We start from the raw sequence: 25,669 nt of genomic DNA, 5'->3' as shown, positions 1-25,669 counted from the left end.
ATTTATAATATATCTGCTGGCACTACTGAGTCTGCTGGCCAACAATACAGATGACGCGTGAGCACATAGTGGATCAAATCTGATTGGACCGCTCTAAAATCTGCATATACACTATGAAATGAATAGAATAGACTGTTAGGAATAAACTGATATCATTTCATGCAACAAAAATCCATTTACACTCGTGCACAGAAACACTGCGTAAGAACTGATATATTCACCCAAGAACAGGAATAGTAATTAAGACTGATATCAAATTGAATAGATTTTTTCCCATGGGGCAAACTTTCAATTAAAAAAAAATACACTGGTTATTTATGAATATGTGATGTCCACACTTTAATCTCAATGCATTTTAAATCAGTTTACCTTTGTAAAACCATCACTGGCATTTGAACATTTTCCAAGTCTGTTGACAGAACTAGGCTATTTGTCAACATAACCTTCATTTATTCTGCTACAATTATCTGTACTTTTTAAGTTAATCTGTACTACAATAAACTTTGGTTGGGGGGGGGGGCCCATTCACTTCAAACTCTAGACACCCCTCCACCAAAAAAAAAAGAAAAAGAAAACCCCAGGCCAAGAAAGTTGCAATTCATTGAAACAGTCACATTGTGTCCAAAAATATTTTATTCTCTGCATCCTTATCAGAAACAAATGCCTCCATCTTTTTATGTGGTCAGACGTCTCTCCGAGCAATCCACAATGACCAATGGTCCCAACACTGAAAGTTGACTCAACCCATGGAATTCTAAGGAGAGAGGTACAAATATACTCATGTGGCAGCTCAACCCAAAGTTGTTCCAAAAAAAGAATACTTTGTTCAGCTCTTCGTCTGAGCCGAGTTTTGCAGATCTGATCACAGCAGCTACACAGGCTGTTCTGGGATGGGTCGTCTAGTAATTCCCATCTAAGAATAAAAGTACAAATGATTGCACAGGCAGATTAAAAATAAAAGGAAGCTCCGTGCAACACTTGCCCTCCATTCTGTTTGGAATATTGACAGGCTTTCTTGCTTTCATCAAGGACTTCAGGATCCCATGCAACAAGTTTACAGTGAATGTACAGCTGTAGGGGGAAAAAAAATAAAATAAAAATCAGTCACTTTACAAATTGGTCATTTTCTTTCTCACCTTTCCAGTACCCAACATGGATGACTGCAGGGAAAGAACAAGTGCAGATGAATGGTATCGAGGGACAAACGCCGAGTTGCTCTCGATAAGACATCTGTAGAAAGTAAACGCTCACAAATCCAGTTTTTACACTGAAAAGGCAAATGAGACCTACCCTTTGTTGACAATGATGGGATGAACCTGCTGATGTAGCTCCGGCTCTGCAGTGGGGGCTGCGACACATTCCTCTATGAAGAGCCGCAAGGGCTGATGGGCTTTCTGCTCCACAGCCGCCCAGATGGGCATGACCGAGCCCAGCGGGATTACATTCGATTTTGCTATGCCTGTCATTTGTTCTGGATGAAGAACGCCAGTACTGAGTCTATGCATGCTTTATCAAATCTTTTGTATGGCAGCGAGGAAAATCACCATTGAGGAGTGCCATATGGAAGACGAGGCCACCATGCCCTACAGAAACACTGGCACCTGGGTTCAGGAATGGAGGAATCCACCCTTTTGGCCTACAAATATTTGGGGAGGTTTTAAATGGGGTCAGGTAAACAGTGGATATTAAAACTACACCGCACCTTTTCTGGACACATTCAAAGAAATACTCGTATAGTGGTGGCTGTGACTTTACTCCAGGCTTGTAGGTCATCACATTTTGATAGATCAGATGTTTCCCCTTTATCTGTGGAAGACAGACTGGTCATCAAGAAGCTTCTGAGGATTCAGATGGCCGTATTTGCTAGTCTTACCTTTTTCTTAAATTTACAGTCTCTGAATTTGTAGTGAAAATGTAGCACCCATTCTCCCGTTGGCAAAACAGTCGCATCTGACCGTATGCAGTTTCCAAGGAAAAGATACGTCGAGTATGGCACCAGCTCCTCACTGATGATCCATGTGATGTTTACAGAGTCTGGCTTACATTCTATTTTGATATCTGTAAAGAAAGGAGTCTCATGTGAAAAACCTGTACAGTATTAACAAAGCATGTGTGTGCAATACCTTTATTTTCAGCTGTTGCAAAAACAGCCAATAGTGTCACACCTAAGAGATGGAGAAGCATGGCTGAATAAGCCAAGACACTTGGCAAGTGCTATTATATACACACTTCCTGTCTAATTATACCAATGCCAGACATCTGTGCAGGAACAGGAACAATTTTTTTTAACCGTCCACACCCAAAGCTGTTTGCTCAATGGCCCACATCTCATTTTTTTATTTGTAGTCAGAGGTTGTGGGTGAAAATATGTAAATAGATTATTATTATTACTATAAAATTTAATTTGCACCAAAAATATTCAATTTCTTCGTCTTCTCATATATCTTTTATTTGTGAATAAAATATACACAAATAAAAAAAACATGGAATATTAAATAACCATTTTGGGGGGAAACAGTCAAAGTTAATGCAACAAACATTAGAGGACTCTTGACAATATAAAGACATATACTTATAAACGGTAACACTCGGTAACGTAATCTAAATACAAGCCTGCAAAGCGGAACAAAGGACAAATATTTTACGCAAACGTCACTTCCGGAACCTTTAGCATGTTACACAGGAAGTAATCCTGAATCATCCCGGCGACCAGTTTAGATCTACTCAGACTACAAAATCGCTTTATTCATTACATGTTAAGATCATTTCAAATTGTCATATTCCTCGTTCAAAATGCTGATCAAAGTGAAGGTAAGGCATTTGTCATCTGAAGTCAAACAAGAAAGTCTGCTCTTTGGAGGGATCTTTCCAAATGAAACGACCGTTTCATTTTGTAGCTATATTGTGTAGGTTGCACTTTTGCCGCTGTATTTCTTATGAACAATACGTTTGTGAGGCGTCATTTTATATGCGTGAAATCTCTTGCAATTGACACCTCATATGTTGCTGTTACGTCGTCATCTTTATGCTCTGCGTTGTAGAGTTTACACCTGAAAAGTAAAACTTCTAATTATGTGGAGCCCCCCCCTCCCCCAGTTCTGCAGACATGGGGTTTAAATAACGAATGCGGATCTAAATAGCAATTACAATCAGATATAACAGAATATCTAGCACGCAAACTCAAAAATGCTGGCTCCATGATGTGGATCAGACCAGGGCTTTTATTTGTTTCAGACTCTGACTGGAAAAGAAATCGAAATCGACATTGAGCCCACAGACAAGGTAAAGACATTTCAAATCTTGTCCTCTTGAATAACACTCAAGATAGACACTCATCTGATATCTTGTTTGGCTTTCTAGGTGGAGCGAATTAAAGAAAGGGTGGAAGAAAAAGAAGGCATACCCCCTCAACAACAAAGACTCATCTACAGTGGGAAACAGATGTGAGCTCTTTCACAGTGACAATCTTTTTCCCCTCAAGTGTAATTGTCATGCATATTTTGTCCTATGATTTTCAGGAACGATGAAAAGACGGCAGCAGACTACAAAATCCAGGGAGGCTCGGTGCTCCATCTGGTGTTGGCGCTAAGAGGGGGGGAAGCCTTTCACACGCCCGATGTACTACTCACCTCAACATGAATGGCGCTTAACGCAATGCCAGCTGTGTGCCAATGCTCGAGGTGTTCCAACATCATTAAAGTATGTTACCATAACAACCAAATGACCCCTCCCACACTCAAAAGCAAACCTGTTGTGAATGTTTTTGTGACCCACATTGGCTTTCTGCATTTGCCCTGTTTGTACAGGCCACTCTCAATATCTCAATTTTTTTATTTGCCAAGTTTGAGCATGGAATTTGACTCTCAGCCAACATTTAGGTAGCTAAATCCATCCATTGCAGCCTGGTCATCCTGGAAGAGGGACCCTCCCATCTGTGGTCTCTTCTCAAGGTTTCTCATTTCCCCTAGCTGGCTTTTTCCTTGCCCTCTTGGGAGTTTAAGATCAGGGGATGTTTGAGAATATTTTTCACATGTCCTGAGTGTTGTTAGTCACCTAAATGTTAAACAGAGGCTGTGATGTACCGAAGTCAAATTCCTTGTTTGGCATGCTCAAACCTGGCCAATAAAAACTCTTGAATCTTGAATCCAACAACTTTCAGGACGACGACGTGTGCATAAATTGACAATTAACCAATGCTGTGGAAATTGTCAATAAATGCTTAAATTGGGTTTTGCACTTTTTTTCCAATGCACATTGCTCAAATGTGCATAGAATACACATTGCTGCTTAAGGTGCTGAAATCATCCCGTCATTTATTAGAAAATGAGTGTGAATTCAAACATGAAGTAGTGTTCTTGGATCTGGAACAGTTTAACCAGCCACAGTACACCACTGCAGACACTTTGCAGTTTTTGGGAGGACTTCTGAATGTAAGCGTATGTGGATTGGTCTTTCAAATAAAAATACTGAGAACAATTAATGCGACACAGACCTTAAAACTTAAGAGTGACTGTAAATAAACATGACTATTCTTCAAGAGGTTCTGCACGATTTATCAAGTAATGCTGATTGCAATGTAATTGAATGATTACTAACAATAAGAAACCTTTGAGCACAAAGAATAAAAGGCACAGGAGAAGAGGGGAGCTATGAGTGTAACGATATGGTGACAGTTCATTAGTTGGCAATGTCCTGTTAACCAATTGATTTGGAGGGAGTACAAATGGAGTGCTACAAGACATTCAGTATCTCAAAGAAATCAAAGACAATCATAGGATAGGTCAAATCAACTACAGTACTCAAAACCCTGAATATTATATCTAGCCTGCTGACCTTGGAAAAACAATACTTGATTACTTTTGTCTTGAATGCAATATCAAATAGATGACTTCTTTATCAAAGTTCAGCATCAGAGTAAACAACCAAATGGTGAATCTGAGGAATGTCTGGTGATAGGAGCCAATCAAGAAAGTCCAGGAAAGGAATCAATTTGAACTGTGTCCCTAACGGAAGATCCTTGGCTTGAGTAAGATATCCGTATCCTCATTTTAAGGTTGACCTGGGGGAAATGGGTCAGATGACACTTTTTCCTTCTGCGGTTGAGCTCAAGAAACCATTGCTACAATGGAAAAGATGAAAATGGGTAGTCACCTTGTTTGGATTGTTGAGAAGTACCAACTGGGTCACATGAGCCAAGCCTCTTGCAGGAAGCGTGTCTCCGCTGGGGGCCTTCATGTTTAAGTGGACACTCTGAAACCATCAAATACACAGACGTGGATACCTAACACTTCGTTCATGTCATTCTACAACCTGAAATTAGTAGTCTCTGGTTTTTGCAAATACTGAGAGTACCCAGCTTTGCCTCATCATAGTTGTCCTACTAATAGTTCCCAACTGTGTGTCTCAAAGTGCTCAGTTCCTGGCCACAAACCTTTGGCACAGCAGCCTGCAGACTGAAGCTTGTGATGTCCGAGTCAGATGAGTTACAGCCTTTCAGGGTTACCCTCACGGCCGAGTCGGACTGTTTCTCACAGCTGAGCGTCAGAGTCACACCGTTCTTCTCGTACACTGTCACTGCAGGGGCTAGGAAATAAAGCAACCTGATAACGTCATACAGATTACGCAAATAAAACACGAACCCCCTTTGCACATCTTGAGATGCCTTTGAATAAGCAGTGTGGGTGTAGCACTCAAACCTGATGCCAAGGGGGTGGGCTCAAATCCGCCCAACAGATCCAAAAGCTCTCCTCCAATAGGCTTGGCTGTGGTTATGGACTGGACGGGTACCTTGTCACCCTCAGCTGGGCCCGCCCGAACGGATTCCTCCGAGTCCCCAAGCAGGTTCAAAAGATCACATACCTTAATAAAACACAAACACGGGAGGAAAGAAGAAGTCCATGCATCCGTTATCACATTCCTTAGATTATAAAGTAGCGAGAGTTTACGGACGATTTGAACTGAGTGGTTCTCACAAAGTGTGGCCTAATTGCATGCTCAAATGCTGACTCACTGAGAGCTATTACCTTCTTTCATTTACTACCAATCACCGGATTTCGCTGCTTACGATATCGCAGAGATCTCGCAGAGATCAAATCAACAACTTGACAGCAATTTGTGCTGTTGCTTGTGTGTGAATGTATTTGAAAAAGAGCCGTCACAATTTTGACAACACTCCTGGTTCGCCCATTATTTCCACACGGTGGCACTCACGATCTACTACGGTAAATGACTGTATGCTTCTGGCGGAATGGCAAGTTCAATTAGTTTGCTGCAAAACACAAAGTCAACATCTTTTAAATCACCTACCAAGTTTTTTTTCGTATTGCAGGAAGGCTTGATTTAAAGCATGTATTATTTTGACCTGGTTTTGACCTGGTTTATTTTTAGGCTCTGATGTCATACTTCAAGACCACACTTCCTGAGAAGCACCCAACTCAGTTCCTTAACGGATATGCAAATAAAAACACAGCACGATACAAAACAATGCCACTCATGTTGGCGGACGAAATTCACAAGTGCTGACTCACTAAGTGATCTCATGCCAGACAGAACATTACGTATAAACTGGTTAGTTGAGTTTCATTTCCATTGCTTTAGCATAACACACAACAATGAAATAATTGGTCAGGAGAGATGGTTTATGCAAATAAACATGATCTACATTGTACAGTAGAGCTAAATAAACGCTTTTCAGATGCACTTATATTGTATTCTTTCAGAAGGAGAAGTGCATTGATGGGAATATCACCTGGTTAGCAGGTAGTTGTGGCAGTAGGGTCTCTCTCTGCTTCACCTTGTCCACCTCCAACTCTTTGATGACGCCCCCCATCGAGTCCCCGTTGGTATGACCTGGTGAGTTCCTGTCAATCACAGGCATTCTCTCCAGCACTGCTACTCTGTGGACACACAGTGAACAGCTCAACATTTTTAAGAGAATCGACTTCTTCTTCCCCTCCAAGATGAAAATCCACACAAACCTCATGTGGTCATATTTTTTGAAGAGCGCGTTATATTCCACTGCCCTCTGCTGGAGCTCCACATCTATGCAGCTGCCGTAAATGCTTACAATGCTTTTTATTCGACTAAAATAAAAAAACAGGAAGACATGGACATACGGAAATGGAGTTAAAGGGTTTATCAGCTTTTCCCCCAGTTTAAATAGAAATATTTCAATCAGCAATGTAACTCTAGAATACTACCAAGTAGAAAATATAAACAGTGAGTTGTGTTTATGTTGTTGGGTTGTGTGTCTTACTCGACATTGTCAATGATGCGGGTGCTCAGTTTCATGGTGGCAGTTAGAGCAAAGCCCCTTGTCGTCGGGGTGGACATGTGAGACTGGAGAACCGTTTCTAAGGCTTCCAGCACACTGTCCGCAGTCACCTAATTACAATAATTGACAATGGTGAATTAAAAAAAAAAAAAAAAATGTTTTCCCATAAAAAAGCAAATGATGAACCAGTGTGGTTTATTGACCTCAACAGGCTCCATCTCCTGACATTCTCCTCTGAGTAGCAGATCTCCATACTCTCCAATGCACCAGCAGGCCACCTGAACCAGTGGTTGCTACAGAGTAATAAAAAGTAACTTAGATGCAATTGTATTTGGACAAATGTCTGTATAGAAAAAAAGAAAATCAAGCATCACAAATAAATTCATAATAATAAAATGTCAACAACATAATAAAACGAGGACAACACCTGAGAGATGTCACTTAGCAGCGCTCGGTAAAGTTTGTGGACGGTGTAACAGTGAAGCTCAGAAGCGTTGGTGATGAGCAGGATCAAGTTGGGAACGGTTTCATCTCTCACATCACCTCCAGCCTTGCAGTGTAGGAATGGATAACAAACAGGAGCGTATTAACACACACCTTTCTACACACGGCTGCTGATGCAATATATCTCAACATCCCTTTCCATCGCATACACCACCAACAGTTAACCTTGCTGTTCAAGAACTTTTGGAAGAACAAACCTTTCCCCCCTTCGAACGCTTCATTTACACCACCCAGCACAAATGAAAATTGTTTCATACAATGTGTGACGTTGTGTTTACCGTGGTGAGGACATGCAGGATGGTGTCAATGTGCCAGCGCTGGGAAGGTGCGTACCTGACAGACACACACAATGGTGCTTTAGAGCAGATCAGAAACACACAGGGAAATTCATCCGTGTCTGCGTGGCCGTGAACACAGACACACACAGAAGTGTGGCGATAGTGTCATACCAATACAGTAATGCCTTTGAGCGTTTTTAACAATCACACAGTGAAGATGTGTGCCACACAATGGGAGTAAACCAATCCCTGCTTTGGGCAAAGAGAGTGCCAATGTATCATGCCATTGTGAATATTTGCACGCCTACGACTATACCAAAGAGCATGTGCATGATTCGCTCACCTCTCTGCAGCATAGAATATCCCGCTGGTAGTTTCAGCTCGGAGTTCAGGTGGGCAGGAGGAGAGGAACATGAGCAGCTCTTTCATCATGGAGCGGATGTTGCTGGCGGATGCCAATGCTAAGGAGAGGTCTAATGCACGGCTGAACAAATGGATGGAACTGGATATTAGCTCATGTTTGAAACTGAAAAAAAAATGTGTGGAAAAATATGTGTGTTACCGTTTGACAGAAGCATCCGGGTCTTTCAAGCAGTCCACGATGGTTCCTCTGTGACGCTGTACGGCAATGTTGTCTGTCCCAACGATCTTTTGCAGGGAGGTCATGGCAATGTATCTGGACAAAAACAAAAACAAGAAAATCTGCAAAATAGGAAGGGCAAGCTGAAAAATTGCAATTAATGACTTGGCATGATTTTTCGTTAACCTATTCCACTGTTGAATTTTAGTTTAATACCCTGAAAAAGGTCATGTTGGATCAATTTACCGTAATTTCCGGACTATAAGTTACGTTTTTTTTCATAGTTTGGGTGGGGGGGCGACTTGTACTCAGGAACGACTTATATATGTTTTTTTTCACAAATTTTTACTTCATCATTAAGACATCACTTACTTACAAGTATACTTGACCACTTCCCATGTTATTTTTAGTATAGTTGATCACTTCACATGCTTTTATATCTTTATCTTGAACATATTCAAAACATAAAAAATAGAGAAAACATCAAATAAAGCAATTAACACTTTAAAGCACCATATCCAAGTTCACTGTCTGCTGTATGTACACTTGCTCCATTTTTGCTCCTCTTATATTTATTATTATTATTTATTATTATTTGTTTATTTATCATTTATTCAACACTCTTATTTATTCATTGTTTGTGCCTTCTTGGTTTTTTTTGTGTTGCTTGTATGCATACGAGTACTATCTCACCGAGGGATAGTGGGAACGTAATTTCAATCTCTTTGTGTGTCTTAGTATATGAAGAAAAAAAAAAAAAAAAAAAAAAAATCGACGATAAAGCAGACTTTGACTTTGATAAAACGACCAAATAAACAAAACAAAAAACTACATCTGAAAAAAATTATATTTTCAGACGAAACTGGATGAGGGCGCTCTAAATTTCACCGTTGGCCGTGACTCATCAACTGGGTGGGCTTAAGAAAAATGGCACCAAAAAGAAACTCATATTTTGCAGGTTACAAACTTCAAGTTGTAAAATATGCAGCTGAAAACAGTAATCAAGCAGCAGAAAGAAAGTTTGGAGAACCGTGATGTACCAATGGATTACTATTTTAAGTGATGTCAGTGGCACGGCGTGGCGGTTGTTTACATAAAGGACAAACGTACCCACGTAAGGACTTCCGGCATCATTAGCGGTGATCATTTCTAAGTGACACGGAGGACAAAGAGTTTGAAGGAATTAAGGATTTGGAGTGACATAGAAGGTTTGAAAAACTATTATGGCTTTTACGCACGCCCTGTCCTACTCTACTGAGTCGGGGGCCGGCACTTGGCCAAGTGGCTGTCCGCGAACGGTGCATGGGGCTCGGACATGGCCATTACGCACGCCCGGTCCTATGCCATGGAGCTCTCGTGTCTGGAAGTCTACGCCGCCACATGCTTGGAAGTTTGTTTTGTTTGATAAAGAGCCGTTTACCAAACCCACGTCTATCCTTGTACTTTGTTAACGCTACAATATAGTTATATACTAAATCTGTGGAATAAAGACGAGGCTGACGTCAGGGCGCACGCGCGGCAATGTTGACAAAGGACGAGGAATTTGATCGATGGATTTAATGGATTTAAAGTGCACGGATGGTTTGATAATATTATTGGCTTATATTATAGTTATTTGAAATATAGTTTATCTATCGTTATATGAGCCTGTGGAATATTTTGAAGAGCAAGCGCTCTCAGCCGCGCGCACCCATTGTTGACAAAGAACGATCGATGGATTTAATGAATTGGAGTGACACCGATGGTTTTATAAACATGTTATTCATGTAATAGTTGTCCTTAATCACTCTATATGTTACGTCAGCCCCGTTCTCAGCTCTTTGTTTGTGTTTGTCACGTTAGCATACCTATCGTTTAGCCTGTTGTTTCTATCGTTTAGCCTGTTGTTGATCGTTCATGACTGTTTTTGGTGTGGGATTTTGTCGAATAAATTGCCCCCAAAATGTGACTTATACTCCGGAGCGTTTTATATATGTTTTTTTTCACTTTTTGGGGCATTTTATGGCTGGTGCGACTTATACTCCGGAGCGACTTATAGTCCAGAAAATACGGTAATATTTTGTGTAGCCAAATGCATAATGGGTTAAACAGGTTGAGAATATTATTGAATAAAATATATTTTCAGCCCAAAACTTTTATTTCAGCCCAAAACTTTTATATAATAAATATATACTAATGAATAATATAATAAAAATGAAATAATAATATAATCATGAAAAATATAATAATGAATAACAATTAAATAATAAATAAAATAACATTAATCTAGTGAATGATTTATCTGTCATTCTGATAAAACAATGTTGACGTACTATCACCACAGCTGTCACAAAACAAAACAAAAAAAACTGTTCCGTCATGGTCACAAAACGATTAAGCCTCCTGCAGGTAAAAACCAGACAACCCTGTAAAGTGACCTCATGTCCCTTAAAGATAAGCGCTGGGAAAAATATTACTATAACAAAGCCCAGAGGAACAATTGATGAGCCTTCATTCTGCCTAGCAGATAGAAAGTGACCTTCTAGTGTGGCTCCAGAGATAATGTACCACGGCAAGGCGCTGAGATAGCTCAGACTGATGACAACCTGTCAAGAAGTTGCCAGTGGCCTCGAGGAACGAAAATGTACAGGGAAAGAAGCTGAGGATGGGGGAAGAGATGAAACCAAGGAATACAAAGTGGGGGTCGAACGCCGTTAAGATGCACTGACCGAATGTTCCTGTCGTTATTCAGGAGGAAGCGGCCCAGGATGTTCACAGCCAGGATCTGAGGGAATTCATCTTACTCAGTATAACGACTATAATTATTGTGAATGAGGCATGCCCCCATTTAAAAAGTGTCTTCTCACCCTGAGGCCACTTTCGGATTTGATGTCCAGCACCGTGAGAACAGTCTCATACAGCACAGCATTGCCCACGGTCTTAGTGTTATCTGTGTTGGTAGCTACCTGTTCAGTGACACACAAAAATCATCCATTAGCTGACCTGTTGTAAACAAATCAAACAGCTAGCATGGTGCACGCATTGTAGTAAGCAGAAGTATAACCTGAGCTAGGAGATCATTCATGGTGTCGCTTGCTGCCTCATTGTTGCGCCCGAGGATTCTCAGCAGTCTCAAGATGCGGACCTGTGAATGGAAGGCATTCGTTTTATTATTCTTTTAGCATTTAACATCTCTTCAGTGTGTGATATTTTAGTTTTTTTTGTGTGTATACATGATCAGGATCTTAAATCTTCACAGAAAATATCTTTCAACATACAAAGAGCTCCCAATTTCCATCATAACAGGTTGCTTGATAATGAAAAAAAAATATCACGATTGTTTTGATAAGTGAAATCACGATTTCCAGCAGTATTAGAGTGAAGACAAACCTGTAGGAAAGGATCACTGATCCCTGCCACGTCATGCTCTGGAGAGTAACCGGAAGTTACTAAGCTTTTCATAATGCGAACCAGATCTGGGACCGTCTGCAATACACGTTAAATGTTAAAGTCAAGGGCAGAATTTCGAGTAGGTACACTGCCTGAAGATGTTTTACAATGTCAATGGAAATGCAGAGTGCTGCAGGCCAGTGGACAAATATTGTAGTATGATGTTCTTGAAAATGCTTAACGGGTTTTTGTTAATACCCTCAATGAACTTACTTTGTCATATCAGCCCAAAATGTGCGTGTGAATATGTTTGAGTGTGCGTGTGTCATCTACGCACCTTTCTGAAGCGCTCCAGTGTATCTGGACTACACTCACACAGCACTGTGATGAGCACTACAGCACCATGGAGCACACCTTCAGACAAACAGAGCCAAAACCTTGAACACAAAACAATTGAGTAAATGTTTGTCTCAAACAGATGTCAAAGGTAAACTGACCGTGGTGCTTCTCGGCCAGGAGAGAGCGAGCCGTTCGGGCAAAGAGCTCCCCGAGATCTGGAACCTTTCGAACAATGTGGATGGCACACAGTGCAGCCTGGGTAAACAGGAGAAGAGCGTCAGAAACATATTACGAAGGGGCAGAAACAAGCTCAGCATCACCAATGTTTCTTTGAACTGCGGTATGGAAATAACGAGAGGATCTTTACCTTCTTTTTAATGTAAGAATTGGGGGCTCGAAGCAGCCTCTCAATCTCCGGGGCAAGATCTTTGCACATCTCAGCCGAGCCAATACAGGCAAGAGTGCATAAAGCCAGAGACTGCACATACTGGCTACTATGAGACAGGTCACTGAAAAGCAAGAAGCACATAGCTGCTGTTTTATATGATGAATGAAAACTTTGTCATTTCTTATTACTACTTTCGCCTTATATGTTGTACCAAACTTTGTCTCCTGGAATAACTCTTGAGTACATTTGCTACAAAAGGTTTATGTCACCAGTCAGACAAGTAGTATATGCACAATTGAATGGAAAAAATAGCCATCAGTTTCGACATATCATAATTGCAGCCATTGAATTTAAACTCAGTCGACTGCGCAGTTATTTTTTAATTCCTCAAAGGGCTATGTGATTGCAATGGACATTCTTACTTTTTTATGGAATTGGTGATGAGCAAACTGGCATCCTGCTTCTCATCCAGCAGCATCATGGCTCCGAGGTATCCTACACGCTTTTCACTGTAGCGAGGGCTGGCTATCATCCGGACACATTCCATCTAACAGGAAGAATTTTAACAAGAACTTTAGCTCTAAAACAGCCAAGCAAGAACCAGGGCGTACTCGTTGGTCCACTTGGTCGGTCTTCCTTCATAGCCTTTGATTGGTGTGGCGGGGTAATTTGTGGTTTCCGGTGTGTCTGCAGCATGAGCCACATTCATAGAAGTATATAATAGATTGGACTGCCAATCGCATCTTACGGCGAAAGCCAATCATCTGCCTCATCACACTCAAATCTTCTCACCTGACCAAAGTGTGCAGGATAGCCAAGCATGTGGACATAGAGAAGCTTGGCCAGGTTGTGAGATCGACCATCGTTGTCAGATTGTCTGAATTGTGCACGGATGACAGCGCATTCCCTCTGGATGACACCCCGCTCTTCGCACTGGGTCCTGGCCGACCTAATGGCCCGGATCATCTCCTGCAGTGGAATCGATGGAGACATGGCTGTGTCTGTGTGTGTGTGTGTGTGTGTGTGTGTGTGTGTGTGTGTGTGTGTGTGTGTGTGTGTGTGTGTGTGTGTGTGTGTGTGTGTGTGAGAGAGAGAGAGAGAGAGAGAGAGAGAGAGAGAGAGAGAGAGAGAGAGAGAGAGAGAGAGAGAGAGAGAGAGAAAGTGTGACGTGAGAGTGAGTGAGCAATAGAAAAAAATGTTACAATACAGTAAAATGGAGTAAATTTACTTCAAAATCTGAAACGTTCAATTTATTAGTCCATAACAACGTTTTTGGTTTTAAACTGAACTCGTTTTTAGTGCTCAACACATAGTGAATGGACGTAATACAAGTGTATTCACTAACGACACATTACGTCACTTTTGAATGTAAGGAAAGAGACGTTGACATTTTAACCAAAAAAAAAAAAGTTATTTTAATACTACCAATACCAGCAAGACAGGTCACTCAGGTAGTGTAGCCGGTGGCTAACCTTGAGATAGCGCCGAGCTAACCGTGGGAGATGGTGTCAAGCTAAAAATCTATATTAATTAGCATGGCAGGAGACTTGTGTGAAAGGTTATGGCTGAAATTATAACGAATAATACGTAGATTTAACGACTAAAGACCATTAACAAAACAAAAAGACTAGTAGACTCCCTTCCTCGACACCTTTGGCGCTGTCTTCATGAATGGACATCAAAGAATATCGGTGGTGAGTCATTTCCATGCTTGACCTTTCAAAATAAACTTCCATTTAAATAAACCCCGCATGGTTCTTTGTTTGATTGGCCTACACGGCTGTTCACAAATATTTGAAATAATCATTAGATATACAAAATAACTCAGTTCATAGAGTAGTAACATGATCAAAACCACGTTATATATTAAGTGACCTATTATTTTGAAAATAATGTTTTCGGATTAACGCCGATTTCCGCAACTCCAGTTTGCCTCATGACTTCCGCAATTCCTACTATCCCACAGGTCATAAATGAGTGGAAAAAATATTCACAAGCATTCAAAAACCAAGTTAAAAAAATAGAACATAACAGCGTCTTTATTGACATGATTTAAACATACAAATACAAAACAATGGGGTATTTTAGCATGTAATCTCAGTGCCACAAGAGTCCCTATATTCGTCAATTGACCAGACAGGTGTTCATTTTTATGGAATTTCTTCAATAAGGCATAGTTTGTGCTAGATTTAATGTTTGTGGTGATTCTTTGCTGTATACAAAAACAAAACACAAAACAAGGACACTGAATGTGTTTTTTTTCAACATTGTGTTAGGATAATCTGACCTAGTATAACTGACAATGAGGTACACACATCTCCACAACTGTTACAAAAAGAAAATACGTAGTAGGAACGTGAGGACAACATTGTGGTCATGTTTACAGTCCGATTGTATAGGAGCGTCCAGCAGGGTTGTGAATTGCAGAGCACGCCGGCTCAGTCACAGCCCATTCATACCACACTTTCTTTCCATTATTGCATCGCCAGAATCGCACCGTGACATCATCATCACGTGAAATAGAGATGGGTTGCTGATGAAGGAAGCACAAGAATTTAGATTTGTTGAGGATCATGTCTATGTGTTTAATACTCCAAGCTAACCAAAGTACTTACTTTGAGGGGGAAGAGAATGGGGAACCACGAAAACATTCCAGGCGAATGTGTATCAGGTTTTATGCCTATTAAGCACAGACAAAGGTTTGTATTATGACTTGACTATACTTTACTTTTTGAAGCATACTTACTGAGTATAACATCTTTGTAGAGTGTGGTCTCAAAGTACCCAGCGAAGCCATGGAGGACAGAGTTACAATTCACTGAGAATTTGAGGCACTGGTAACGGTTGTTGTTCATATCTAAAGGGGGGTATGGGGGCAAAAAAGTCAGTTCATTAAAATAAATTTGCATGAATCAGTGTAAAACTTGTTTGTGTTTTTTCTACCTTTTGTGGGGTGTGTGAAGGTGAAGCATGCTTTGGGGTCAGACAGCTGGTGGAAGTTGTGGAGACGTACTACATATGGCATTTCGAAGTGGGACTCGGGATCCTTGTCGCGTTCCCTGCAGCCTCGGACTTCGTTATACAGCTTGGAGGAGGACAGCGGTGCAAGGAAGGAGGTGTAGGAGCAGGGAATGCTCACACCATCATCTGGCGTAATGAGACACGAGAAGAGGAAATAGAAGCTGACTTTAGATGCAACAACAAGGAAGAAAAGAAAGTGACAGCAATTCTACTCTTGCTGGACAAATTATTAGGTATACCTGCACCACCAAATATCATTCAGTGCAAAAGCTTCATCTAAACTAAAATAATAAAAATGTCTGCCAAGAAATAAATACACTGTTAATGCACCGTGAAAGGTAGCATTTAGCAATTTCACTCTGGTGGTGCAATGCACCATTCTAAGGAGTGTTTTGGTTATTCTTTTTCATTCTAGGACACAGATGACTGCAAGGAAGCACCTTTGAGAAAGTGCTGCGCTCCATCCAAGCACTCCGGGGAAAGTTCATTATCGCCAAATGATCCAAGCAGTTCGCTGACAATGATGTCAGCCTTCTCAGGCGAGGTCCAGTCTCTCATGTCAGATGACACCACAGTCACCTGATCTCCCCACTCCTCAAAGCGCCAGTTTTCCAGCCTATGGAAGCAATTCATGCAAACAAGTTTATCAGTCGGGACAAAATATTTGATCATTCAATTTCTTTGAGAGCCAAGTTGGGCATATTGTTGTCGGGGCCACTCACGTGATGACAGCGTTGGGATTCTTTTCAACAGCGTAAACTTTCAACTTGCGCTCTGCTTGCTTGGCAGCACGCAGAGATGCATTGACCAGGGGACCCCTGCCTGCCCCCAACACCATCAACACTCTGTGGAAAGGAGTTACAACTAATTAACCCGATTTTCTACATTTGCCATGACAAGAAAACAAGTTTCTCTTTTGTAGAGAATATGCATTGTTCAAAAGTCAGCGAACAGAAAACAAATACATCTGAACTCCTTTTTATTTGTCACGTCTGAATAAAGCACTTGCTTTGGTGATGCTACTCACTGAACGTTGGTGTCTTTCTGATCCTCCGGGACTCGATCGAGAAGGCATTTATACACAGCCTGAAGACAAGTGATATTTAGACGAGAAACGTTAAAAGTTATACTACCCAAACAAAAACAACGTCATGACAGTACTGTGGGTCTTACCTGTTGGTACTGTGAATATTTAATAGGATCCTTCTCAAAAACTTCATAAGTCTGTGACTCCAGGTTATCCATGAGAGGCTACATGAAATAGGATGAAGACATGGAAAAGTTCATACAAGACTGTTTTTAAATAAACACAGCATGTCATTTTTTAGTCACCTATTTTCATGACAGCAGTATATTGGAGAAAAATAGGCCACAAAGTGGACGTTCTGGAAATGTGACCATCGTATGGAAGCAAGAAAATTATCCCCATGACTCAAATTCATGAAAATATACATTTTAAAAATGTCTTATTACATCAAGAATAGGCCCTAAATTTAAAAACAAAAACTAAAGTAATTTTTTTGACACAAAAAAGATTTTATAATATGTATGGAAGATTTCTGTACCTGTAGGGGAGACTGGAGGTAGTCTTCATAACCTTTAGCAAAGAGCTCATAGGAATTGGGAGCTGGGCGGTTCTGACTGAGGTATTCCAGGTACTGCAGGTATGAGCGAAAGTCCTTGTCAGTGTGACGACTTGTACCAGTAAAGATGAATTGTGCCTCCAACTGTGAGAAGAAGACATTTTAATTAGTACCGTGACATTTGAGAAATCTGTCAATCAAATTGCAGAGGTCAAAATAAAATCAGTTTTTTTTATACAGCCACTCTGTTTAAAAATACCCTTTGATATACTAATCAACTAACTTTTTCCTACCTTGAAAAGTCGGACAATTATTCTCTGGTGTGCTTTGGATAAAACAGGAAATTCCTTCTTGTTGGTTAGGAAGATGCTGGTGGGAAGTATGGCTGCTTTGATTGGTTCCCCAAACCACTTATCAATCAGAGTTTCTGAAGGTATGTCTGCTCCCACTTCAATGGCTTCATGACAACAAAACAGGAAATGTGGATTATTTTACTGAAACGGAATTGACTTTAAGTAGTGGCATGTTGTTCTTACCAAGAAAAATCCTCTTGTTGTAATCACAAAGTGTCCTTAATGAGTGCCACCTACACGTACAAGCAAAAAAAGAAATAAATAATACAAAAAGCAATATTTATAATACAAGTAAGAAAACATTCAAAGAGCAAACAGAAGATTGATGGCACTTAGTCGCTTTGGACTAACCAGTTCCAGGTCTTCTCATCTATAGTTTGATCATCAATACATGTGAGTGGCTCATTCTCAATCAGGTCCTCCCGCATGTCTTCAGGTGCCATCAGTGGAACTCGAATCCAGAACTAATCACAGAAAGTTCACGAGATTCATTTAGTAACTCTTGCCGCCTTGCTCTCAACTCTTATTCCTAAAGCAGTCTTACATTTGTGGTGTGGTGTCCAGATTGGATATGATTAAGCAGCACACGAGCAAGATTTGCTTTATGAGGTCCATTTAAAAACATCATGAAGACTGGCAGACCCAAGTAGGCTGAGAAATGCAATTCCTGTGCCAGCGCCTGGAGAGAATGACACAATTTTGATGGAAATGGAAGGCATAAGAAGAACATGGCAAAGACCCAAAAGAGGAAAATGGGAAGAGAGGAATGAAAGGACTGTTTCCAGGATCAACATCTGTGACTGTTCATTCCAACTTACAGCTTCTGAGCTTCTGCGTACTGTCTCCACTTCACAATCTGCGTCAATCCATGGGGACTGCTTCCCAACAATCAGAGTGTTCCAATCTAAAATATATACATACAATAATCAACAAGCAAATTCTGGTTTGAATATCTTGCCGTCATTTATGCAGTGGGCCTTGAATGTCACACCTTTAAATTGTTGGCATACAGTACACCTTGAATTTATTTTTCAAAGTAATCTTAATAAATGGGCATCATCTATGCCTTATTCTTTTTGCACAGATGTGCACATTTATGTACATTAAACCGTGGCCAACTTTCAGGCGAATGCGTTCGAACCTCTTCCACACAGCAGCAGGTCAGACCGCGTCTGTGGACCAGGTCGAGATTTAGCGGGTTCCAACTCAAATTCCCTCCTGAACCTCGGGTGGAAGAGGGGCATGCATACGAAGTCAAACCTGAGTAGCAGAGACAAATAAATGCAAACTCTAAAACATACACATTATATTTGGCTACAAACTGCACAACACTGGGATGGGGCACGTGCTTGTGTCTCGCCGGCTAGCTTAGCATCAATCGTTGACATTTACGCATTAATTTCCACATCCAAGCTCAACACTAAGCAGCACTCTTCTTACCCGAGTTTGGCGACCACAGTTAATGTTTCGTCAACTTCTGCCACGCAATTCAAATCTCTCCCGCAGGACACTCTGCTTCCCGTACTAACGGACGCCATGACTTGGCATGCAAGGTACCAACTAGGACCACAATCTCGTTAGTCCCGGTTAGGAGGAAAACGACGCCATTTTGGATCTGCAGGCGACGCGGTGGATAGGACGGCCGAGGGAAGGAGGAGCTAAAATGGCGTCGGACGTATGCCAGTTTCACTTCTCGCGCAATATCGCGGCATAAAATGTAGAAGTACAGCTATGTACTTGTGTATTAAAACAAAAGACTGTGTTCTAATGTAATTAAAAAACAAATGTAAAATCAAATAATTACAACAAATGGAAGAAAAATACACCTTACCTATTTGTTTTGCATATTTGCTTTAGGCTGGTATACAGTGTTGTTCTTGGAGCTGACAACAAAAAATTTTGTGCTGATCACAACTCTTATTTCCTTACCCCCTGATCATATGTTACAAGCAACCACCTTAGATTCGACGTGTTGTCGTGTCTCATTAGGCATTAGCAAACAGAAAGTGATGAAGGTAAATGTGAAAAGGTTTGCAGAAACAGGCTTCGGTCCATATCATTTTCCTTTCAAGCATGATCAAATTACTTGTCTACTAAGACATATTGTACGACTATTTTCTGCAAGCTGTCATATTTTGAAAGGCTATAAAAGAGTCGAGACTAAGTTTATTTGTAGAGTTGCAAAAGGACAGCGAGATGAGTTGACCTAGATAACAGATGACAGCATCTCCCTGAACAAAGGAGAATGGGATTTGCGAGTTTATGAGTGTTGCCAATTTTCCTGGATTCAATTATATCACGTTTTTTACCCCCAGCCTGTCGAGAAAGACATTTTTGAAGAAGGAATACAAGTATTTCTACTTTGCTTTTGGCTTTGGAAGATCTAGCTTCAAGGACACCACTATGAATCACAAGTGGTTCACTCTAACTTTGAAGGATATAATCAGATCTTTTGAATTGATCAACAGTTACGACCTTGAGTAGAGACTAAATCAACCAGAATGGAAATGCAAATCTGTTGAATTTTTACATGCCAGCGCTGACCTCAAATTATCTTCAGTAACTGTCTTTACATCTTTCCATTCTTTAACAGTTCACAGACAGACCCTTTCCATTAACAACTTTGGGATTGGTCTTTCAAGGTGGGACGTGCTACAAGGTTGGGTTTTACATTTAATGATATTTTGGTATTAAGTAAAGATATATCTCTGTGACATATGAGTTTTGGAATAATTTGAATAATGCAATTGGATGTGCCGTTGAGCTCAGCATCGACCCACTCTGTCCTTTAATCTGTACCAGTGAGAAATTGTATACATTTATGTAGATATGTAGATATTTACGGTGGCACATGACGCTTTAATAATAATAATAATAATAATAATAATAATAATAATAATAATAATAATAATAATAATAATAATAATAATAATAATAATAATAATGTGTATTTAGTTATGTTTATGAATTAAGGGTTAGGTTCAGCACAGAATTATTTTCTGAAACGACATGGCTAAAATCTGTATTGTGTAAACTTTAAAATGTCTAACTTAAAAATAAAACATGAAAATATCTTGAAAACCTGGTGTACTGGGAAAAAAAGCTAAGGCAGTCTTTAAAACAGCGTCAGAAATATTTTTAAGGACACAAAGCTGAGTTAAATGCACCATTAACCTTTTTGCATAGTTTGTTCATCCGTACACCCGCAACTCCAGGGGGCGCTGAGTTCTTTCTGTCACGAAATGTGCAAATACGAAACCACGGAAGTTGCTTGCTCATGATCGGACAGTTTCAAAGATGGCTCTCGCAAGTGTGTTGAACAGTGATTGTGCTGGTTTCTCTTTTGGCAGCCGTCAAACGGCTGCTTTCGATTGTGGACCCGTACTGAGTGGTCTTGGGCTCGAAACAGCATCGGGAGACAACATTCAGTTTGCCATCAAAAATCCATTGTGTGCTGTGGACGACGATGACGTCGAGAGGAAAATAGAGTTTCTGCATGGGACCACTACCTTAGCGTTCAAAGTAAGTAATCGCCCCCGATACTTGGATTAGAATTCTTCAAAATAAACAAGAGACAACAATATCTATAACGAAATGTGTCTTTTTTTTTTTGGTAGCATTGTACTCATACTTTTGATTAATCAGACTGAACTATGAAGCGCTGACGCTACATCTCACGTAGCATGTTAGCATGCTTACATATAAGCAAGCAACCACCCACCCATCGTTAATGTCCGTGAGTGTTGCCGAGTGCGGCGACCATAAAATGAAAATAAGGTTCAATAATGTGAAAATAAGTCATTACTATTAGCGGGCATATTTTCACTTGATAACATGACAACGTTTTAATCACAACACAATAATCATACCAGATTGTTCGCTGATTAGTGGCAATAAACTTTTATTATGAAGTTGTACTAGTTGTATTATGAAGATATTGTCACATTTGGAGCCATTGCTTATTCATATTTATACCAAAACGTTTTTGTATGCTTCAAACTAGTTTAACCTCATTAAAACACATCTTTAAAAGGTTTACCTCAGTGCCCGTTTCTACTATAGCTTTCTCAAATCTTGACCTTAGTTATATGGTAACCCCTGGTGCTGTCATTTCAGTTCCAGCATGGTGTCATCGTGGCAGTGGACTCTCGGGCCACAGCGGGCAGCTACATCGCTTCGCAGACGGTCAAAAAGGTGATTGAGATTAATCCCTACCTGCTGGGCACCATGGCTGGAGGAGCAGCAGACTGCAGCTTCTGGGAGCGTATGCTGGCACGCCAATGCCGCGTCTACGAGCTCCGCAACAAAGAGCGCATCTCGGTGGCAGCAGCGTCCAAGTTACTTGCCAACATGGTCTACCAGTACAAGGGCATGGGACTCAGCATGTCAACCATGGTCTGTGGCTGGGACAAGAGAGGCCCGGGTAATTACTTCAGTCTTCAAGTCTTTTTTAAACACTGCATGAAATTGCTTTTTTTCTTCCAAAGGACGTGTTTATAACAGTAATATAATTTTTAGACTTGTTATGCACGTTCTTTAGAAAAAAAAAGTAAATCCAAATAGAAAATGCCAATATAGTTTCCAGAAATTCCCACTAGATGGCACTGCAACCTCTGTTCTTTCCTTTGGAGCAATTAACGCTTAAAAGTGGTAAATGCTGCCACTTTTGATGCCAGAGTGAGGCTGTACATCACTGAAGGTGCACATAACGAGTCTGCTATAGTGAGACCATGATGGCAAATCGATGAAGTCTGCTCTGCTGGTCAGTGAGAGAGGCAGGATGGACGTTGGATCCTGGCCGTATACAAGTGTTGCGCATAAGGCTTGAACAACGAGCGAAATCGATGTGGGCTTTGTTTTCAAACCAGAGGTGTCTGTGTGCACAATCACTGCTTGTTTGTTTGTTTGTTTGTTTGTTTTTTTGCCATCCGAGGTAAATGATGTGAATTCAAATCCCAGGCATTCAAATGAGAAAATAATGATCCTTGTATTTGTTCAATTGTCATAGGAGCTTTTCAGTGTCAGTGATTGAAGGGTCAGATAAATGGCATGTCAATTAAATTACCCATGATTGAGTTGGAAGCTCATTATACAAACTGCACTCCAAAATGGAAGGCTACTGTAAACTGTCCAGTTACAATTTCTCGGTGGAAAGAAATCAGCAATGTTCAAAACTCGCTGCTCACACACACACTGCTCGACACCAAATCATGCAGCCAGCTACACAATCTGCGTAAATAGTCTCCTCCTTGCCAGGTTGACTAATCCGAATGGAAGGTTCGTCTCATCTGGCAGTGAAGCACGCATCTACCGCTTGGCACTTTTAATGTGGCCTCAGAGTCTAAACATAAATGCATCCGTGTGCATTTCTGTTATTGGTCTTGCATTTATCATGATGAAGACCACAGGAGTGTTTGGAAGGGAATGAATGTGGGAAGTTATTTCTTTTTTTTTTTTTTTTGCCACTCCAATTCTATTTGTAGGCCTGCCTCCACATCCTCTGTGCGGTGCTCAGCACAAAGAGGCTGCCATTCTAACTGTCCGCCTGCACCATTGTTTGTAACTAGTCCTTAACAGTTTTCAATTGGAACAGGCAGGTGTCAAAGTGGCAATTTTACCCCATGCATAGGCTGTGGATGCTCATCAAAGCAAGCTAACGACAGGCTGAGGAAGCTGCAATTTGTCGTCTGAAATGAATGGGATGCTTTTTCCCCCACTAGAAAAGTAAGTGGCCCTCCATAGCGCTAACAGTCTGTCACTAGTTTAGCTGTGAATGTGCAATCTGGGGGTGTTGTGTTAAAAGTGTTTTTTTTTTCTCTAAGTGGTAACAGCTAACATTTGCTAGAATAAAAATCTCACACATTTTTGCTTTGGAAAGTGTCATGAAAGACATGCCTCTTTTATAAGATGCAATTTGGTGGGTGAGTTGGCATTTGGTGAGAGTAACTCCTTCTACATTATGAGGGGATTAATCCGAACTCATATAAATAAATGCTGTGAATTAATGGTTAAGATTTCTCAGTAATAGAGGGAGTGATTGAGAGATGAACTAGCTAAAGCTCTGTCTGATGGAATGGAGAGCACCTATGAATGTCAATGTTCAACGTGCCACAGATTCATATGTGGAGGTCTTTGCACTTTCAGTACTGAAATAGATATTTGGAAAGTAAAAACTATACAAGTCATCCGTCCACTGAGTGTGCCGGCAGTGTGTGTCCTCCCCAAAGGTTTTTAAGGTGCATCTCACTGTGTAGCTTGGCTTGCTGGTCGATATTTAATTTTTGGCACTTTTGCGGGGGATCAATAAGGCCTGAGCGGGGCCCCTGGGCGGAAAACGATGTGGCCCCGCGCATCAGCAGGTTCCGTGGTCCGCTTCATTTTACTTGAAGAGAATGCAGCTGTTCTATCCAGCACCACGTCTTCACTTGGAAAGGTTGCAGCTGCTCATATTGGCGCGCACACATATCATTCCGCGTGGAATCGGAACAATTTAACACTTGAGCTCGAACTCTCGATGCTTTCTACTGTAAATACCCCCTTGCGGTGTTTCTTTTTTTTGCATCGCTTTGACCAGTCCCACTTTCTCCTCAGGGCTGTACTACGTCAACTCAGAAGGAAGCAGAGTTTGTGGCGACATGTTCTCACTGGGCTCTGGCTCCATCTACGCCTACGGTGTGATGGACAGCGGCTTTCGGCAAGATCTGACCGTGGAGGAAGCCTGCGAGCTTGGCCGCAGCGCGATCTACCAGGCCACGTACCGCGACGCCTACAGCGGAGGGCAGGTCAACCTCTACCACGTCCATAGCGAAGGCTGGACCAGGGTCTCCCAGGATGATGTGCTTGAGCTGCATCGTAGATACAAAAATCAGGCATAATTTGGAAAGTTCAACGCTCAGGGTCGGGAACTGGGATGTTGGGAAACACATTTTCTGTATCCAAAATTGAAGTTCTGAAATGTCTGTTTAGTTAATAATAAAAAACATCCATTCACTGCGGACTCCTTTTTTTTTTTTTATATATTAAAACCATACAATGACTTCTTAGCTCAAAGTTTGTAGAAGTTTGTCGCTAGTACATAAATCAGATGAGGGACTGAAAAGGGATCAAACGTGCGGGACAATATAATTGATATTGAGAACTTCACTTTTATCAGTGAACTCTTAATGTTGCCATAACTAGTGTCATTGTGTTTGTAATCATCTATGGCCATTAGGCAAAGGAGGGACACCAAAGCCTTCTATGTCCTGACTTTATTTTCTGCATTCATCTGCAAAAGTCGCACATCTAAATAGTGCCGTTTAATTGCATACCACTACCCTTGGTAATTGTGCTCCCTCCATGATAATATTCATCTCCCCCACTCATAATGCACAAATACATATTTTAATTGGAAGGGCAATGTATACTTAAATTCCACACCCAACACACACTTGGAGCGAATACTCAACTGCGTGCCAGCCTGCCAAGTTGTTTCACAATATAACGACCCGCGATGGCAGTGTGTGTACCCCTTCAGTGGTTTTTATAGCTGGGAATAAACTGGGTGAGATAAATCCAAAACCAAACCTTATCAAAGCATGGTTAAAAACTAGTTTCACAGGTGAGTAGTTAGCAGATGGAATGAGAACAGGATTTTGATATATGGAAATGAGAGAGGCTCATCAGTGATTTGGAATGGCGAAGCATCCGTATGACAGTAACTTCTGTTTATCCTCAGCAAAAAAAAAAAAGGTGAATATTATTACAGCTTTAGCTCTGTGACTTCATCAAATCGCCATGTATGTAATATTGTACGATTGGATCACACAGAAAGAAACAAAGACAAAAGTTTAACCCTACAATGATTGATGCATCCGCCATTGTTTATTCCCACTGATGGTTTACCCCAAAGGGAGAACGAATGAGAGCTCTATTTATTGTAGGTAATGACTCCCAACCGGCTGTCTCTCGTCCACCCTGAATATTCTCTGGGTGTCGTCTA

The 25,669-nt window shown here is 40.9% G+C and overlaps 5 protein-coding genes across 6 annotated transcripts; 2 read left to right on the top strand and 3 right to left on the bottom strand.

Moving 5' to 3' along the window:
* Nucleotides 1-615: 615 nt before the first annotated feature.
* zp3f.2 (zona pellucida glycoprotein 3f, tandem duplicate 2) lies at nt 616-2,279 on the bottom strand. The gene is made up of 9 exons (XM_088396262.1): nt 2,124-2,279; nt 1,874-2,058; nt 1,703-1,806; nt 1,545-1,636; nt 1,291-1,471; nt 1,137-1,230; nt 983-1,071; nt 822-913; nt 616-754 (listed from the first exon to the last, which is right to left on the bottom strand). The coding sequence occupies exons 1-9, from the start codon at nt 2,182-2,184 to the stop codon at nt 675-677; spliced, it is 978 nt and encodes a 325-aa protein (XP_088252388.1). The 5' UTR covers nt 2,185-2,279; the 3' UTR covers nt 616-674.
* Nucleotides 2,280-2,651: 372 nt separating this feature from the next.
* Nucleotides 2,652-4,228, top strand: nedd8l (NEDD8 ubiquitin like modifier, like). The gene is made up of 4 exons (XM_088396263.1): nt 2,652-2,811; nt 3,235-3,282; nt 3,361-3,443; nt 3,519-4,228. The coding sequence occupies exons 1-4, from the start codon at nt 2,794-2,796 to the stop codon at nt 3,637-3,639; spliced, it is 270 nt and encodes an 89-aa protein (XP_088252389.1). The 5' UTR covers nt 2,652-2,793; the 3' UTR covers nt 3,640-4,228.
* Nucleotides 4,229-4,287: 59 nt separating this feature from the next.
* Nucleotides 4,288-14,426, bottom strand: ap1g2 (adaptor related protein complex 1 subunit gamma 2). Of its 2 annotated transcripts, none has more exons than XM_088396261.1 (22): nt 14,163-14,426; nt 13,524-13,732; nt 13,154-13,278; nt 12,711-12,852; nt 12,502-12,598; nt 12,342-12,418; nt 12,005-12,100; nt 11,679-11,759; nt 11,482-11,580; nt 11,344-11,399; nt 8,618-8,731; nt 8,399-8,539; nt 8,056-8,110; nt 7,701-7,823; nt 7,477-7,566; nt 7,256-7,383; nt 6,978-7,082; nt 6,749-6,896; nt 5,697-5,859; nt 5,432-5,583; nt 5,152-5,250; nt 4,288-5,059 (listed from the first exon to the last, which is right to left on the bottom strand). In XM_088396261.1, exons 2-22 carry the CDS (start codon nt 13,722-13,724, stop codon nt 4,964-4,966), a joined length of 2,388 nt encoding a protein of 795 aa, XP_088252387.1. In that variant the 5' UTR covers nt 13,725-13,732; nt 14,163-14,426; the 3' UTR covers nt 4,288-4,963. The 2 variants fall into 2 exon arrangements, with proteins under 2 accessions (XP_088252387.1, XP_088252386.1); XM_088396260.1 differs by having other exon boundaries at nt 14,204-14,426.
* Nucleotides 14,427-14,752: 326 nt separating this feature from the next.
* prmt5 (protein arginine methyltransferase 5) lies at nt 14,753-19,302 on the bottom strand. The gene is made up of 16 exons (XM_088397346.1): nt 19,129-19,302; nt 18,830-18,948; nt 18,507-18,592; nt 18,233-18,367; nt 18,040-18,152; nt 17,872-17,921; nt 17,629-17,792; nt 17,318-17,479; nt 16,926-17,003; nt 16,780-16,838; nt 16,475-16,597; nt 16,193-16,368; nt 15,675-15,878; nt 15,478-15,588; nt 15,347-15,411; nt 14,753-15,264 (listed from the first exon to the last, which is right to left on the bottom strand). Exons 1-16 carry the CDS (start codon nt 19,224-19,226, stop codon nt 15,112-15,114), a joined length of 1,896 nt encoding a protein of 631 aa, XP_088253472.1. The 5' UTR covers nt 19,227-19,302; the 3' UTR covers nt 14,753-15,111.
* Nucleotides 19,303-20,946: 1,644 nt separating this feature from the next.
* On the top strand, nt 20,947-24,678 carry psmb5 (proteasome 20S subunit beta 5). Its single transcript, XM_088397058.1, has 3 exons — nt 20,947-21,210; nt 21,805-22,111; nt 24,280-24,678. The coding sequence occupies exons 1-3, from the start codon at nt 20,986-20,988 to the stop codon at nt 24,561-24,563; spliced, it is 816 nt and encodes a 271-aa protein (XP_088253184.1). The 5' UTR covers nt 20,947-20,985; the 3' UTR covers nt 24,564-24,678.
* Nucleotides 24,679-25,669: the final 991 nt, after the last annotated feature.

Source organism: Syngnathus floridae, chromosome 14, assembly GCF_059516105.1.
Source record: "Syngnathus floridae isolate MCC-2025c chromosome 14, RoL_Sflo_1.0, whole genome shotgun sequence".
Classification (NCBI taxonomy): Eukaryota; Metazoa; Chordata; class Actinopteri; order Syngnathiformes; family Syngnathidae; genus Syngnathus; species Syngnathus floridae.
Note: the sequence above shows the minus strand (reverse complement) of the source record. Positions and strands in the feature narration are given on the sequence as shown.

Bases quoted from the DNA above. Each gene is read 5' to 3' on its own strand.
- zp3f.2 (XM_088396262.1), bottom strand. From the start codon at position 2,184: ATGCTTCTCCATCTCTTAGGTGTGACACTATTGGCTGTTTTTGCAACA. The intron at 1,472-1,544 runs GTGATTTTCCTC...TTCTTCATCCAG, and splicing joins CCATATGGCACTCCTCAATG to AACAAATGACAGGCATAGCA. The intron at 1,231-1,290 runs GTAGGTCTCATT...TACTTTCTACAG, and splicing joins CCCATCATTGTCAACAAAGG to ATGTCTTATCGAGAGCAACT.
- nedd8l (XM_088396263.1), top strand. The intron at 3,283-3,360 runs GTAAAGACATTT...TTGGCTTTCTAG, and splicing joins ACATTGAGCCCACAGACAAG to GTGGAGCGAATTAAAGAAAG. The intron at 3,444-3,518 runs GTGAGCTCTTTC...TATGATTTTCAG, and splicing joins ATCTACAGTGGGAAACAGAT to GAACGATGAAAAGACGGCAG.
- ap1g2 (XM_088396261.1), bottom strand. From the start codon at position 13,724: ATGTCTCCATCGATTCCACTGCAGGAGATGATCCGGGCCATTAGGTCG. The intron at 7,567-7,700 runs GTGTTGTCCTCG...ATTACTCTGTAG, and splicing joins TGCTAAGTGACATCTCTCAG to CAACCACTGGTTCAGGTGGC. The intron at 5,584-5,696 runs GTTTGAGTGCTA...TTTATTTCCTAG, and splicing joins GCCCACCCCCTTGGCATCAG to CCCCTGCAGTGACAGTGTAC.
- prmt5 (XM_088397346.1), bottom strand. From the start codon at position 19,226: ATGGCGTCCGTTAGTACGGGAAGCAGAGTGTCCTGCGGGAGAGATTTG. The intron at 15,879-16,192 runs GTGCTTCCTTGC...TCATTACGCCAG, and splicing joins AGCGCAGCACTTTCTCAAAG to ATGATGGTGTGAGCATTCCC. The intron at 15,589-15,674 runs GTAGAAAAAACA...ACCCCCCTTTAG, and splicing joins CTTCACACACCCCACAAAAG to ATATGAACAACAACCGTTAC.
- psmb5 (XM_088397058.1), top strand. From the start codon at position 20,986: ATGGCTCTCGCAAGTGTGTTGAACAGTGATTGTGCTGGTTTCTCTTTT. The intron at 21,211-21,804 runs GTAAGTAATCGC...CTGTCATTTCAG, and splicing joins CCACTACCTTAGCGTTCAAA to TTCCAGCATGGTGTCATCGT. The intron at 22,112-24,279 runs GTAATTACTTCA...CTTTCTCCTCAG, and splicing joins CTGGGACAAGAGAGGCCCGG to GGCTGTACTACGTCAACTCA.